Source organism: Uloborus diversus, chromosome 7, assembly GCF_026930045.1.
Source record: "Uloborus diversus isolate 005 chromosome 7, Udiv.v.3.1, whole genome shotgun sequence".
Taxonomy (NCBI): Eukaryota; Metazoa; Arthropoda; class Arachnida; order Araneae; family Uloboridae; genus Uloborus; species Uloborus diversus.
In genome coordinates this window covers 126,205,447-126,222,868 of record NC_072737.1, presented here as the reverse complement: position 1 = coordinate 126,222,868, position 17,422 = coordinate 126,205,447, and the positions used below count along the sequence as shown (strand labels likewise).

The 17,422-nt window shown below is 32.5% G+C and overlaps 1 protein-coding gene across 1 annotated transcript in view; it reads right to left on the bottom strand.

Annotated features, from left to right (window-relative positions):
* LOC129226142 (caskin-2-like) overlaps positions 1-17,422 on the bottom strand; it is a 494,018-nt gene that overhangs the window by 13,843 nt on the left and 462,753 nt on the right. Inside the window, exons 17-20 of the mRNA XM_054860742.1 lie at positions 4,975-5,076; positions 4,734-4,872; positions 3,695-3,832; positions 453-670 (exon numbers count right to left, since the gene is read on the bottom strand). Coding sequence (XP_054716717.1) covers positions 453-670; positions 3,695-3,832; positions 4,734-4,872; positions 4,975-5,076 — 597 coding nt within the window. The remainder of the gene's footprint in view (positions 1-452; positions 671-3,694; positions 3,833-4,733; positions 4,873-4,974; positions 5,077-17,422) is intronic.

Below are 17,422 nucleotides of genomic sequence, written 5' to 3'. Positions count from 1 at the left end.
AGCACGGTGCCTCACCGCTTGGATTGAGTGTCCATTTTAGTCGCCTCTTATGACGTGCATGGACTACCTTGGGACTATTCTGCTCCGCTCCGTACGGAGCTAAAAGCTGATATTAGCTCCCAAGATTTCTCTTGGCTAAGTCTCTCAACAAGTGCCCAGTAGTAGACTGCCTGCATCCCACAAGTGGGGCGCGGCCCATGGGTTGGGAAACGTTGGGTTAGCATGAAATAATTATCATGAGCCTGTGAATTTCATGCTGAAGAGGTTCGACTGTAACAGGAAATTGACTGTGATCAACCACTGGTCTCATGGACAGCTGAATTCTATTTCATTCTGGTCTGAAGCAAATTTTACTGGTCTCGAACCAGCGGACCACCAATGATTTTAAATGCTGCAAAATTAAAACAAAATGAAATTTTTAAAAATTTTCTTTAATTATGGTGAAAAAGTACCTGAATAGTAACTACATTAGGTTGATACAAGTTGCCATGATGGGACGGAGAATCACAATCTCTAGAAGTGATATAGTGTTGAAACACATCTTCTTTTGGTGGCGACTGCTGGAATGTTTTAAACTCGAGGCCCATATCATTGGAAGTCGGGGAAATGCGGGAACGGGTAGTGCTGATAGCGACTTCTTGACTATGATAAGAATACGGTGGAACATTATCTGTAAAATTAAGTATTTTTAGAAATTATTGTAAAAAAAAAAGAATGGGAAGAAACGAAAAATTCTTATCTTATTAAAAATTATACTTTATAACAACAACAACAACAACAAAAAAGGTGAGGTAGTTTAACATTTTCAAGTTAAAAAAGTTACATTTTGGTTGCATGAATAAATATTTACTTATTTTTTAAAAAAAGATCTAGATTTTTCAGTCATTTTGAAAAACTTACTCATCCAATTCAAAATGCAAATCAACACAAAAGCAAAATTTTTTTTTTCATAAAACAAACTTTTGGAAGTATTATAATGAGCTTAAAATGTTTGAGCTATTAATGTTTCTGTAAATTAATATTTTAAACAAGTGTGACTCAAAAGAAGTTCTTTGGCCAACTATCGTCTGAAAATTTAGTGTTTTAAAAATTTTCACTGAAATGTAATGTGAAGAAAATATTTTTCAAAATATTTTTAATTCAACATATGAAATTAAGAAATCTAACACACTGAAATAAACATACAAATTTTATATAAAGAGACTTAAAGTGTACTCAAAACTAACTTTTTTTCTGTCCAAAAACTTCTAGATTCTGCTGAATACCATCATTAGCTTACTAACTGCAGGTGATTAAAATGTCTTGTCTTTTTAAAGAAGTCACGTATGTTATATATTAAATTAAAGACAAGTTGTTTTCACTTCATTGGCACAGTGTTCGGAGAGAAACAATTTTTAGAGAATTCATAATTTTTTTTCTTTGCTCATTTACAAGGGGGCTTGGTAACAGAACCTTAAAGTCTTGAGAAATGCTCTTGTATTCTTCTAGCAACTTCTGAAATTTTCTTTGAGGGGGAAGGTGGGGGGCAAAAGGTGTACTCTCAATGCCCATTTTGTCAGAAAATAACAAAAAGCACGTCCATTTTTGTGTGAACGCATTATTTTTTCAAACTCCAGGGGGGGGGGGGGGCATTGACCCCAGTTGAAGCTCCTTAAATGACAGGCCTATCTATCTCAAACTGTCCCTCTGTCTATATAAACCACTATATTTATCAATCTATCTGTACAATATATGCATATCTTCCTCTGATGGTAATTAAAACTTTTTCGAATGTATATAAGTATTAGTTCGGAAAAAAAAAACGTCTTTTGTACACTCAATATCTATCTACCTTTTTGATCTATCTCTACTTTTCGAATCTATCTCTATTTATTTTAACCTAACCGCCAATCCCTAACAAAAACAAAGATCATTCGAAAAACTGCATGCTTTATTTAATTAAAATAGCACAAAAGAAAAAACAAACCCTAAGTTCCCTCTAGTGTGCAAACGATAAAAAAAAAACTCACTGCTTTTATTCAATAAAATGCATACAAATATGTAATATTAAATAAACAGCAAAACGTCAGGAAGGTGGGGGGGGGGGGGGCGGGAAGAATACAATTCCTAAATGAAAAAAAAAAAAAAAATAAGCAAAAGCAAGCGCTGCAGTTAGATCACGTGGCCATGATGACATCATAAATTGAAGATTGCAAAACTTCGGCTATGCTTGGAAGTCTGCTGTGCTATGCATTAAAAAAATTGTTAAAAAAAAAAAAAAATTTGAATTTTTGGCATCTTGAATTCAAATTATGTTTTTCGCAATCACGAGCGTGTGTGTTTGTGTAGGCGCATGTGTGTGGGTGCGTAAGTGTATGTATGCATGTGTGTGAGTGAGTGTTGTGTACGTGCATGTGGGTGTTCGTGTGTGTCTGTGTAGGCGTTCGTGTGTGTGTAGGCGTTCGTGTGTGTGTGTAGGCGTTCGTGTGTGTGTGTGTGTGTGTGTGTAGGCGTTCGTGTGTGTGGGACATGGACGCCACCGCCCAGCAAAAGTGGATTTCGGGGGACAGTGCTCAGGACCAGCCGCGCTGCCGCCGGTGGACGATGGTGCTGCAGGCCTGGTCCAAGCTGAAAAAGGCACGGACGCCGAAAACGGTCAAGTGAGAACAATAAGCAATCGTAATTGCTCAAAAAAAAAAAAAAAAAAAAACTTTTGCGGTTTTTTTTGAAAACTTTTTTTTTCTTCTGAAGGGTGAAATGTTATAACATAGTTAAATTTTTGAAAAGAGGCCTTTTTACTTTCGCGGGATGAGTTAAGCAAAACATTGAACCAATAAAAAAATGCAAAATAAAGGTTTTTCAAAAATTCATAAAAAACACAAAAATTGCTATATCAGCAAAAACCTCGTTTTCATCGTACTTAAAGTTAAAATTCCTATATTTTAGTACAAAAAATATTTTTCTGGCGCAATTGGTTCAGGATCTGTGGGGTAAAAAATACTAAAAACTGCTAAAAATCACATAAAGAAAAATACCCTTTTTAGACTTAGTTTTTTAAAATGAAGTATAGCTTATGTTACTTCCTGATAATCTAGCTTTCTATTAGCAAAAAAAATGGTTGAAATCGGTTTAGTAACTTTTGGAACCTATTTGATACATAAAAAAAATCTTTATCTGTATAATATTTTTCATTTGTTTAAGCATTGTACTATATTTCTCCAACTGTACATGATCTTTCAAGTTTTATTTTCCTTGCATATACAAATTAATTTCTGACAACTTCTATATAGTTAATAATTTTTAAATGAGTTTTTATTGAAGTAATAATATTTTAGAACCTTCATGAAGGAAAATATTTCATTTACCAGAGAGGGTAAAAAATAAAGCAGCATATTAATGATATTGAAAAAGCCAAGAATTCGTAAAAAATAAAAACATGGGATGGTTTAAAGCGGTTACGGTCATTTATTTAATTACAACCATTACATTTAAATTACGATTATGTATTAAAATATTTTTAAAATTATTTTTTCAATAATGGTAAACAAAATGAACAGAAAACACTAAACAATGGCCTAAAATTCACAAAACTCTGAACTCAAAGTCGGATTTTTAATTTTACTTCATACTGACTTAAGAATATACATTTAGACAAAATATTACATGAAAAAGCTATGAAAAATATTTAAAAAAAAAAAAGATAAATAAAGCTTACTTAAAGTTGTAGGCCTAGAAAGAGTGTTTAAGCAGCTGCCAGTTAATTCATGAGGTTCAGGAACATGGCTGGAACGCTTGATACCATTCGAGATATCTTTGACTCGTTTGATTGCAAGCGTTATTTTTTTCTGGTGACCTAAAACCACATCAACAAAAATTAAAACTTCTAAAATAAATGTAGAATTACAAAACATGCTGTTTGCAATAGTAATAGTTTGAAATTGTATTATTTAACAATATTTAAATTGTTCTTAATTGAATTCATCAAACTAAAAAAAAAAATGTTTTGAAAAACTTTTATTGAAAGTAATGTTAAGAAAATAATGTTTTTAAATAATTATTTAAAAAAAAATTCCAGATGTATGTTAATAAGCGTACCGAAATATTTCGGCCATTCACATAAACAGAACTAGGAGTGATTAAAAACGCCTTTCTATACATTATCGTGTAGCGAAAACAAGTTGTTTTCCCTGCATCGACACAGTGATGGCAGAGAAACGACTTTTACGGAATTGCACTTTTTTTTTTTTTTTTTTTTAAAGTGCATAACATTTCTAATTCACGCATGTTTCTGTGCAGCTCCAGCTATGTACACATTATCTTTTACATATGTGGTTTACATGTAAAACGTTTTTGTGTAGTTATCAATTAAACAGAAACTTTGATGAATTTAGACTTTTTAAAAAGTATGAACTGTCACTAAACTAGTATGTAGGCCATATTTGGTAACAACTTAATTGTAAAATTACATGTAAAAATAGCTTAAAAATAAATAAATAAAACAAAATCAAACGCATTTTGCATTGCGCATTTTGGAGTAATGAACTACTTTCTTTTCAAAAGTGACTCTTCTATGGAATATGAGTTAAAAACTCTAAACTTTAGGGAAGTACTCGACTGAAATTAATAAAATGAATGCCTAGTGGAAAAACACCCAGGCACACATTTATATATGAGTTTTAAAAATATGATTTTTTAAAAAAATAATTTTATATGATTTTTAAAAGTACTAATGTTTTAAATTGAATTCATTATACCTAATTTTTGGATGCCAATTTCTTCTAAATCTTCCCATGTCAATTCTGTAACTTTATCAACAGAATCGTACCCTTGATCACATAATGTTTCATAGTATTCTTCTAATCTTAATAAATGCAACCATTCAAGTAAAGAATTCTGAAATAATAAAACGATAATATAAATATATCGCATAAAATCTCAAAATTGAAGTCACTAAAAAAACAACAGAAATAATTTTAAAATAAAAAAAAAACTTACAGGTTTATAGTCTGGTATACCATCTGAAATATTAAGTCTGGCTATTTCGGCTTTTAATTTTCTACGATGATTTGGTTTCGTAATTCCAATAGCGGTCAAATCCTGTATATTGTCGAAAACAAAGAAAATTTGTTGTTAAAGTACGAAAAAATACATAATTTAAATATACAAGGAACAAACTTTATTTAAAATTAATATTGTACCACAATACCTTTGATATAAATCTGTAAATAAAATACTTTTTGTTTGGAATTCAAATAACTATTCTATTTCCCATTCAAATACCTGTTCTGAAGTATTTCATCCAAAATGGATAAAATTGGAAAATATGTTTAAAATAAAGCTTATTATAAATGCTTATCACACCGAAGATCAATAAAATGATTTTGTACTTATTTTCAGATTTTGAACATGTACTGTATGACCAAAAGTATTGGGACACTTTTCAAAAATTTCACAAGGATTTCTGAAGAAATAAGAGACCATTTGCTTTGTAATTTTTCTCACATAAAAGGTATGCTCCAGATGTCATTTTCCAATAAAAGTTATATCCCCTTCGCTTTTTGGGGATCAGTCACAAATTGAGGAACACAAAACTTTTTTGATCATCATTCATCGTAAATAGCTGAGAAAAAGCTGTAAATTTCAGAAATTATTTAGCTTACAATGTTTAATTATTTTACATAATTTTAAGAAATTATCATTGATATTCACGAAGATATAAACATTTCTTTCAAACTAGGAATTTTATTTGAAGGTTTTTGGCTCATAACACGCAAAGTTTTTCATCAAACCTTACCAAACTTTCAGAAAACTTGAAAGTATACAAGAGAAGTATAATATTAAAATTTGAAATTAAAACGTTGAAAATTTATTAAGATATGGGCTTATAAAGCATTTATTTTTTCACTGCGCATGCGCGAAAGACAGCAATTTATAACCTTTATAATCTAAAACCCAACTAGATTCCTCAACTAATAATAAGATTCCAGTTCAATATCTTAAAAATTCAGAAAGTTATCAGCGATCTAACGAGCCTAATTTCTACAATTCTTGTATAAGCGACGAACCGTAAGGGATCGTTCGCAAATAATCTGTTTTTATCATGAATCACACTGAATGATTGCAAGCAAAAAGTCAAAATTTGTAAACGACCCCTCACCATTCGTCGCCTATCCAAGAACTGTTGAAATGCGGCTCATTAGATCGCTGACAACTTTCGGAATTTTTAAGATATTGAATTGGAATTTTATTATGAGTTGAGGAATCTAGTTGGGTTTTACATTATAAAAGTAATAAATTGCTATCTTTCACGCATGCGCTGTAAAAAAATAATTGCTTTAAATGTCCATATCTTATCAAATTTTCCACATTTTTATTTCAAATTTTAATACTATACTTCTCTTGTATGCTGTCAAGTTTTCTGAAAGTTTGGTAAGCTTTGATGGAAAACTTTGCGTGTTATGAGTCAAAAACCTTCAAATAAAATTCCAAGTTTTAAAAGAAATGCTTATATCTTTGTGAATATCAGTGGTAATTTCTTGAAAGTGTGTAAAATAATTGTACATGGTAAGCTAACTAATTGTAGAAATTTACAGCTCCTTCTCAGCTATTTACGATGAATGAGGATCAAAAAACGTTTTTGTTTTCCTCATCCCGTAACTGATCCCCGCAAAGCGAGGGGGATATAATTTTTACTGGAAAATGACAGCTGTAGCATACTTTTTATGTTACAAAAGTTACAAAGCAATAAGTCCTTTATTTCTTCATAAATCCTTAAAAATGTGAATTTTCGAATGTGTCCCAATACTTTTGGTCATATATTGTAGATGCCAATCTGGTAGCATTTTTCGGTCCTAATTGATATCTTATTTATTGAGAACAAATCTTACGGTTGAAAATACTCTTTCAACCTCAGCAGATATTGGAATGAGAGGATAAACACTAGGAACAAAATAATAAATAAAGAAAATATTCTACTAAGAAATAAGGAAGAACATGTGAGATTTAGATTTTTCAATAGGATTTCTAGGGTAAACTTCTTGAAAAGGGTCATTTCTTTTAAAATGATTTAAATCTAAGAATCATTTTTTAACCAATTGATTTAAGTCACTGATTGAAATCATTAACACCCTTGTTGGATGTTGGTAAAAACGTCAGACCTTTGCAACAATTTCATATTAATTCTAATCAGCACTATAGTGCGGTTCTACATATTTAACACTGTTTATTTTTTTATTTTTATAAAACTTTTTTACTTTATTTTTATTTTTATGGCAATTATTCAATACTATCCAGTTCCTCTGAACCGACATCGACAGACAGTGGAAGCCGTAAATATTGTTTCTAATTTTCCCTGTACCTACGCATGCACAGATAAAATATGAAAATTATCCTTCTGCTTAAATAGTCAAAATTTTGGTACATTTACTAAAATTTAGCTGAACAAACATATGCATACGTTATGTTTTATATGCAGGGCTGCAGAGAGCCAAGGTGGGTCCCTTGTGTCAGTTTTGTCGTCAGGCCTCCCGCCCCCCCCCCAAAAAAAGAAAATAAAGAAAAAAGGGGGAGAAGAAAAAAAAGGGGGAAAGAAGAAAAAAAAGGAAAAAATTCTGCTAACTAGAAAATAATTAGCTCTATTATAAGTGCCACAACAGTCCAATAGAGTAAATTTTACTTTATATTTGCATTTTCGCTTATTCAGACTCCCCCCCCTCCCCCTTTTTTTTTCTTTCTTCCTTTTTCCTGCGTCAGTGTCGCCGGGCCCCCTGAAATCTCGGGCTCCTAGTTTCCGACTAGGCAGACAAGCCCTTTCGTTGGGCCCGTTTATATAGATAAATTACAAAATTGCGAATTTTTTGAGCATATATGCTTTTATTTAGAGTTATTTCTAACGCGTATTTCGTCGCAAGAAAGATAAGTGTTTATTTTTACGGCTTTGATGGCAACTACGGTCTTCATTGTTTTTCGTGCATGTATTTCATTCCCTCAAAATTAATTTCATTTCTCTTTTGGCGATCGTGCCAAAACCTCAGGTATCAAAAACATCCCCCAATCACTGGGCCCTACCCTAATTTCAAATACATTTGTTGAATACATGCAACAATATTGTGCAGATTTGGATTTTAAGGTTTCAAAATTTGAGGACAGCGCAAAGATATTTTGGAGAAGCTTTCCGCATTTTTATTTCATCTTCCCCCATTCCGCATTTAAGGTCAAGTTTTGCACATTCCCCCATGCCATTTTAGATGAACATAGAACGTAATTCTAGCAATTTTAAAAACAATTTTCGTTCTGAAGAGATAACGTCCTGGCAAGAGTGTTGGTAATTCTCTCTGCGATGAAGTGATTTCTTTCAATATATAACAGAAATTTTGAGAAAAAAAATATTAAATCATGAATTACAATTGGTCAAAACTCTTTGGCTTTTAAAATAGTTTTTTGTGATGATGTAATGGTAGTAAGGAAGTAGAAATAGTTCCATTTTATTTAACTTTTATTGGTAAAACAACTAGTTTAATTTTATTACTAAGAAATATTGTCACTTAGAATCTTCTATATTTTTACTAATTTTTGCTGCATTTTTTATAAATCCTTGCATTTTTGGAAAGAGGTAGGCAGATCTACTTTTCCACTGACGTACGAAAAGATTATCAAAATTGCGACGTTCGCCATTCTCTCAAAAATAACACGTATTATAAAACCATCACAAACTCCATTTCCTCCAGACAAAACGAAATCCATATCATTTCCTCGCATCTGGATTTTACATTATTAAGCAGGGTCTAATGAAGCCAGTGAAAGAAGCAACATCAGGCCGATTTTGTGGCGATGCCATTCCGAGGAAGTAAAATTTCCTTCTATAAATGGGTCCGGCGGAAGCCTACCCATTACTTCCGAAACTCGTCATCAGTGCACGACGGGAATGATTATCGGTCTGCGGAAGAGAGGGAGACTCTAATTTATGCGTACTTGCCAGAACACTAGATCGCCATTAGGGCCGGACGGGCTATTGCAAAGAATGCTTCTAAATAAAGCTCGTTCCAAAATGCCCATTTAGTGCCGAGGTTGCAGGTGAAGAATGGAGGTTCGATATTAACGAGGATTCGTTGACAGCTGGAAAGTGGAGAGATTTTTTAAGCCACGAAATCTCACACAAATGGGGAAATAAAATTTATTTTTACTTTCAGCAGATATTTTATTTTTTAAGCAGTCAATAAGCTGTTCGTCTGTAGAGTGGTACCTAGCTCATAGAGAGGGGGAAAAAATAACGCGTCAAAAATAACAAGGTGCACTCAGCAGATCAAAAGTACAACAACGAAGTAAGCAACAGAAAATAACCAACGTTTTGTAGCACAAATATACAGATTACTGCATAACGTAAAATACGTAACAGCGTAAAATAAGTTACAAAACGTTGGGTTATTTCGTGTTACTTCTCAGCATAAAAGTATTTATTTATTTCTTAACAAAACTTATCGCTTGAATTTTTTCAGCGCATAATATCTTACTTTAAATTATTCTCCACCTCCCTCCTTCCACGGATCTGCATGCGAAGATGTATTTTACTACATGTCGAATGTCAAAGAAGAGATTTTGACACATGAGGCAGAAACAAGCAGAGGGATGTAAGGGGCAAAATTAAAAATTTGGAGATAACCATTGCAAATAGTAGGGGGACCTCTTCTCTGTCTTGGAGCAAGGGCTAGTACTAGTAGCCCTGGCAGGAGCTAATGTACAGCATGAGTTAGAAAAAAAAAAATCTATGAAAGCCTACCCAGCATCTTATCTTTAAACGCGTTTTACTCAAAACTTGAAAGTGTTCACTTTGCTTCTCACTGCCTCACATATCACAACCCATAACTGTTTAACAAAGCAAGTGATTAAATTATTAATATTTTTGACAGAACCAATAACATTGTAACATACTAAGTAATTAAATTATTAAAATTTGTGCAAGTACAATCTTAGCTAAATAATACAGGACAATAAGCTTAACAAGATTTTTTAGTTAATTTATTCAAAAACTCCTGGTTTAGATCAATACTAACAAATTGAGGCACTTATTAAAAGCATAAATTAAGTTTTAACTAGTCCACGGCACCCAAACTAATACCATAATAAAAACAATGGATCAATATTGCAAACGACATCCGATACAATATTTATCCTTCAAATTTTTATTTATGTTAAATCATGCATACATTTTAATACTTAACGAGATTCAACAGCGCCCCTTTAAAAGTAATATTAGAAGCAACCTTTTAAAAACAGAAGATTATGAATTTTGTAACATGTTTTCCTAGAGAATAACAACCAAGTATCAACGATAGAACATCAATATTTTAATGCCTCTTTTATAATGAATCTTCCTCTAAATCAACAGCAAGCAATTTAGGGGATTAACAGTTTCGCTGCGGATGGAACACCACGCCTACATTGTCGTCTGGATTTATTTTCTTTGACGTTTGGCAACAAGGAATTATTTCGGATTACAGAAAATGGCGACTCGGTACATAAAGGCGAATTTAATTGAAAGATTTTAATAATATTGATTGTGAAATCTAAATTAGTCAATAGTTTAAAATTTGGTATTTTTCTATCATAAATTTACGTCAATACTTTAAACTTATAGCACGAGGACAGAGGATTTTTTTTCAAAGCCCTAAAGCACTCCTTGACATTTTTTTTCAAGAGTGAAATTCATTTTTTAGAGAAGTGAAATGTGAAAATAAAAGGAAGAACAAAAAGTCGAACTTTTTACGGAATCCATGAAAGATGGCTAAGAAAGAAGGTATGTGTACCGTTTTGGCTTTTAATATTTAGATTGTCTGACATTTTATATTTAAAAAAAAACATTCAAATAAAAAATGTTTAATCTTTCTGGGTTTTTTTTAATTCCCACGATAGTAAATTTTTATTCAAATTACAAAGTGTGAAAATACGCGTGAGATGTTAAAAATATATCGGGTCGTACGTTTTTACTTGTTTGCAGTTTACGTATTTTTTTCCCCATTTTTTTTTAATATCAAGCACAGTATACTAATAATTCACATTGTGTGACAACTGACAACTAACCAAAAAAAAAAAAAGTTTTTGACGTTCTTCTTCATCTGCGCATACACCAGGCTGATTCTCAACATTCGGTTTTGGTGTTTCGGTTGCACCTTTTTTGGGGGATGTAACAGGATTCACTGATCCGAATTGCTAGTAATGGGGTTGTTTCCATTAGTGAAAAGTACTACTTTTAGTCACTGAAGTTGATAAAATAAGTAAAAACAATAACATAGAGCAAAGAACTTTTTCAATAATTTTTTAAAATGTCTTGATTTTTCAAACAAGGCGTGTTCTTTATGACGTCACAAGTGATGAACTTCGGCGCGCTATTTCGCTGGCGCTCTGAATGCTTACGCTTGCTGTCTACCGCGTTTCCACGATATTATAATCAAGAAACGAATCTAATACAGTCAATTCGCTATACCTCGAATATAAAGAGACCGACGAAAAACTTCGACTTATCGGAAGTTTGAACATACTGCTAGTTTTGGTTTTAGACATTTTAATTAATACGTATACACATAACACAAAACTACGGAACTTAAAAGTTTTTGAGCACAATATGCACAGTTTAATCAAAAATACTGAGAGAGAAAAAAAATCAAAAGCATGGCTTTGATTTCGGTTCTGCTGGAACCACTTGAATAGAGCTGGTAATACTTCAGGAAAGGTGCACATTTTAATTCGTTTCAAATTCGAAGTCATTGGTTTTCCCGCTTTAGAAGTTTCACTTTTTCTTTTAATATCATTGACAGAATACTGCGTAGATATCCTTTAATAGTAAAGAAAATTCTCTCTCTCTCTCGGGAACTTATAAGCAAATGATCGAAATAAAGAATGAAGGGGAACGCATCTCAATTTAGGTCAGCCTTTGAATAAAGATACAATCAGTTGACTTGACAATTTGACAGCTTAAAAGCAAATTCGTAGTCCAGCAACGTGTCAAAGTGTAAACAGTACAGTAAAACAAAAGAAAGTAAGCTAATTCATGTCCGCACATGTAACTCCTTTATCGCACATTTACTCAACAGGTGCTCTTCTTGCTTTAGAGGTCTATGTGCAGGAATGGCAAGTGAAGGTGAATTGCTAATGGCATCAGTAAATGGCATTGCAACACTTGTGACGTCATGAGCAGAAGCGTAAAAAAGGAAATTGAATCTGCGCATCAATTAAAATAATTGTTAAAAAATATTAAACTTTTTCAAATCACTTTAAAAATGGTCAAATCCAATGTTTTTAAGCATGCTCTTCAGAAAAAAGAAATACTTTTAAAATTTCGGAAACCACCCTATTACTTTATTTTTTAGCACACTGATATGCTGACTTCTATCACAGGGGTATTTTTTCATTGTCAATTGTTTGAAACAAAATAATGCCTGCGCATAGAAAATATTTCACTAATTAAATATCCTCTCCCCCTCTGTTAAAAAGCCATCTTTTTATTCAATCAAACTCAACAAATACAACCCAACCAAAGAAGTACAAAATGGAAACAAAAACTTTGTTCAGTGAAGAATCAATTTCGTCACATAATGATGCTTTCCGCAATTAAATTTACATTTCAGGCTAAGTCCCATCAAGACAGTCCCGTCAATTAAAATGTAAATCGCAAAATAAACAGAGAACCGACCTAAATTACATAATGACATAGGATGGAAAGAAAAAGTGTGTTAAGTTTGTTCTTATTTCTGTTTGTACAACTTTTAACTGCATTTGTTTATACTACGCAATGAAGCATAAAGTGTCGAATCGCAGGAAAGAGACCACGTGATACATAAAGCGAACATATAAGGGGAAAGTGTTGTACCATGGGACGTTTCTTGGGACACTGCTAATTTCTAAGGATCTATTTTTAGCAGCCACGTTTTTGTAATCTCTAATAGTAACTTTCACCACTAAATTTTGCCATAGTAAAAATCAGCATCAAGTGAGTAAATTTGACGATTTTGTGCGAGAAAGAAAATTTCATGACTCCAAAGTAAATATTTTCTTCATTTTTATTTCATTTTCTGTCTTTGTATTTGGAAATTTAATTAACTGAATTTTATTTTGTAATAAAAGAGAAGTGTACTTTAAATATTTTGCTTACTAGAAAATAATGATAGTGCATCTAGATCGATCATCATTTCGGTTTTTCTTTAACCACGTGGTGATTGTACTTTGGGACAGCCAAATATTTGGTACCTTAGGATATGTTCCAAGGTACAACGTAGGCATGGTTCTTAATTATTAAGATATGTTTAGGAACACGGAACACTGTTCTAATCATATGTAGGCTTTTAAACGCATTTAATGTTCGATAAGAATTCATTATTCATAATTAATTATTCATGATTTAATTCACTACCGTGATTTATTTATTTATTTATTTTTTGTTATGTGGTGCAGAATTGTTTCAAGTATATGGCTGTTTCCTGAATCATGAAGACTTTCCCATAGTACAACAGGATGAGTCCGGAGGTACAATAGGATGTTGTACCTTGGGACAGCTTGGAACTTTTACTTTAAATGGCTGGCAATATCTTATTTTCAAACTGTCTGAATTTTAAAATATATACTGCATAAAAGTATGTTGGGGTATATAAATGTGACTTTTAGATTTTAAATTTGATTCAAATAATTGACCTTAAAAATTAAAATATAAAAAGTAATCCAAGGTACAACATTCTCCCCTACCTAAAATCAAATTCTCCGAAATCCTTTTAAAAGATGCTAAATTTCGCTACACATTCACAAAGAATCGTCGAAAATTCAATGTTAACGTTATTCCAAAACAATTTCAAAACAAACTTTTGTAGCCGTTGGCGAGGAAAAAAAACTCTTCTGGATTCTCAAATACAAACAGGATGCAGTAGCACTTCCTGTAACCATGGTAACCAGGGCGTCCATCGGGCGCGCCATTTCATTAACCGAATGCGCCGTCCTTTAAGAGACATATCGAATAAAATGGAGGCGCGTAATGCCTGGATAAAAATGAAATAGATGGAACAGGTTCCGGAATGAACAGGACACATATCTGGAACCCCCTTCGACCACCCCTACATGTATCCTTTGAGAATGGAACAATTTTCTAAATGTAGTCTCGAATTACCATGTTAAAATGTTAGGGAAATAAGCATGTGGTGGTAATAGAATAAGGAAAATGAGCGAATTTGTGAAAGTGGCAAAGCATTAGATGTTGTAATGTTGTTTAACTAAGTGAAGTACTGCAGTGAAAGAAATTTTGAAATAAGCATGTTCAGCATTTTTAGCTATGTATGTAATATTGCAGATTCTAATGTTAGGTAAATTGTAATGTAAATTCATATGCTTTTTCTACTGTTTTGTAACTGTTGTTTGATTTTACTTTAAAAACTCAAAGATTCTTAAAATACCTTTAATTTGAAGGCAAACATAAATAAGAATTGGAAAACAATACAGGGTGTTTCAAAATGAATAGCGGGGTTTTAACATGTTATAATATTTATTACACCAAACTTACAGCCACAAGTGATACATCAAATGAAAGAGAAACTCAAACAGTTTTACATAATAGCCTACCAGTGTTCAATGTGAGCACCATTCGTCATTCGGCACACGTCAAGACGATATGCGAGTTCTTCCCAAACTTTGATGAGTGTCTCATTAGTAATTGCTGCAATAGCTGTTTCAATCCTGTTCCTTAATTCGGGAAGGTCGGCTGGCAGTCGAGGCACATACACACGGTCCTTAATAAACCCCCAAAGATAGAAATCACACGGCGTTAGGTCGGGTGACCGTGGAGGCCATGGGAAACAAGCCCTGTCATTAGGCCCCTTACGGCCAACCCAGCGGTCGGGTACAGTTAAGTTAAGCCAATAGCGTATCTCATTATGCCAGTGAGGCGGCGCACCATCTTGCTGAAAGATAAAACACAAAACGCTTTCTGTTCTTTAGTCGCCATCTTTGCTACAAGCGCTTTCTAGCGGATTGCAGCAGAAACATTCCACGCGCATGCGCACTGATGCCAACAAACAAAACTGAGTTTGAGTTTCTCTTTCATTTGATATATCACTTGTGGCTGTAAGTTTGGTGTAATAAATATTATAACATGTTAAAACCCCGCTACTCATTTTGAAACACCCTGCATATAAAATACATAAACTTCACAATCAGACTGAAAATTTTCAAGAGCCAAGTTAAAATGAAAATCTAACGGAAACCAATGCAAGGAAAAATGCAGAACAGAAACACAAAAAAATGAATCAACAGGCATTTCATTATGACTATAATTGTAAACACCGAATGACTGAAGTTTCCACTGTGATTCAGTAATTTTTTTTATGACAGTATAATCTTTGTGACTGAGTACAGATGCTCAAGTTAACTGAACAAATTGACCGCAAAAAAAAAAAAAAAAAAAAAAAAAAAAAAGATAAAATCTCCTCTTAAAAAATAGAAAGTGAACAAATAAAAATTAAGACAGTTCTGTCACTCCGTGCCAACAGGAAATCATATTTATGAAGCAAATGCGATATGACACAGCCAAGACTCTGCCCCCCCCCCCCCCCCCCCCCCACCATTATCTTTTGAAGCTGGTCAGTCCTTCTATATTCCTTTAAAGGCTTATATACCGTAGATAGTAAAACGTTCATTTGAATTGATTCGGATTATCTTTTTCTAACTTTAAGCAATGATACAATACGGAGCTTCGTTCCCCCCCCCTAATTATCACCTTGACGACTCATTTTGAGCAGTTAAAGGCTTTTGAAAGGGCGTAAAATTATCCAGACACCAAACTTCATACTTGCGACAGGTTATCTGTTAACAGGTGTGCAAATTTTTTCGCTACGTTTTAAAGTCACATTGAATGAATAGATTATTCTAATTTTTTGATCCAAATAAAAAATCAAGATAATTTTCCAATGTGTTAATGATCCATAAGTTGTTAAAATAATATCTGAAAAGTTGTTGAAATTGATTTACCCATTCATGAATAACGTGTTCAACTCTTTTTAATTTGAATTAATTCATTTTTTCCCGACTCAGGGACAAGTTTTGTTCAAACAGTTCTGATATTCTATTATTTTGAATTTGAATTGTAGAATTTGAATTTTAATGTTTTACCGTTGAAAGCTTTTAATAACATTTTATGAGCACAAATCTTACCGTCGCTTTAAGTCGTTTGTGTGTGTTTTTTTCCCACATTGATGACGAGATTAAGTTACAACTTCTACTTGCTGCAGTTACCAATTTATTTCAAAATAAATTTTCACTTAGTTAGGGTTTTTCTCAGATTGAATCGATCGTTTCAGAAAGAGCGTAAGTTCTACGGGAATCCATTGGACTTACGCCCTTTCTGAAATAAACGATTCAATTATGCTTTGAGAATACAAAATGAGGAACAATTCAACATGTCATCATTTGAGAAGAGAAACAAGTTTTAACTAAAACTATGCAAATAGTGCTTTTTAGAAAGATTTTTTGCCGCGTTAATAAACTTCTATGTCTCAAAAAAGTATCTCAGAAATTTTAAATTCCCTCATTTCTTACAAATTCATAACGATGATTCACTCATCGTTTCAAAACTATGTAAATTTGATATTCCGGCGTAAAAAAAGAAGAGAGAGAAACGCAGAATGCACTTTCCATATCAAGATGTCACCACTACGTAAACTACCGATGAAGTACTACGATAATAATTATTTTCCAGCATTCATAAGGCAGGGAAAACAAATCCATTTATTATTCGAAGTTTCGTTGGCACTTCCGGGTAACATAACATGTCATTCGTTTGCATAATGTTTTGACAAGATTGCGACGGACATTGTACATTATGAAATTCGGAAAACACGAAAACATTAAAATAAAAATATATATCCATAGATTAATAAATAGTTAGCTACTTTTAGCGTTAAAAGAATTTTGAAGTAGCGGATAAGATTTTCATATAACACTCCGTAAAGTGTGGCATAAAATGGATAATGGAAGAAAAATTTAGCCATTTTTACTAAATAAAAATGTAAAATTTAATGATAAACCCAATGAGCTAAAAAAAACCTAAATAAAAGAATATAAATCTAGTTTCGAAAAATGTTTAAATTCATTTTTTTTTATTATGAAAAGTTTTTTTATGAATTGCATATTTTCATTTTTAATATTTTAGATATGTCCTATGGTAAATCTTGATTATAACTAAAAAAATAAAATAAAAACTTATTAAAGTTTATTTAAACAGTTCAGTGATTGAAAAACTAAGCTGGAAAAGAAAATTATCTAGTTTTAAAATACCACATGTAGCACAAAATATTTATTCCTTCACTTCACTATAGGTCCTGGGAGGAGGGGGCATCCTTCCGGGGAATGGATAACTAGACTATCACGAAGAGAAAAAAAAATACAATTCGAAAAATTGTATCGAAAATTCTAG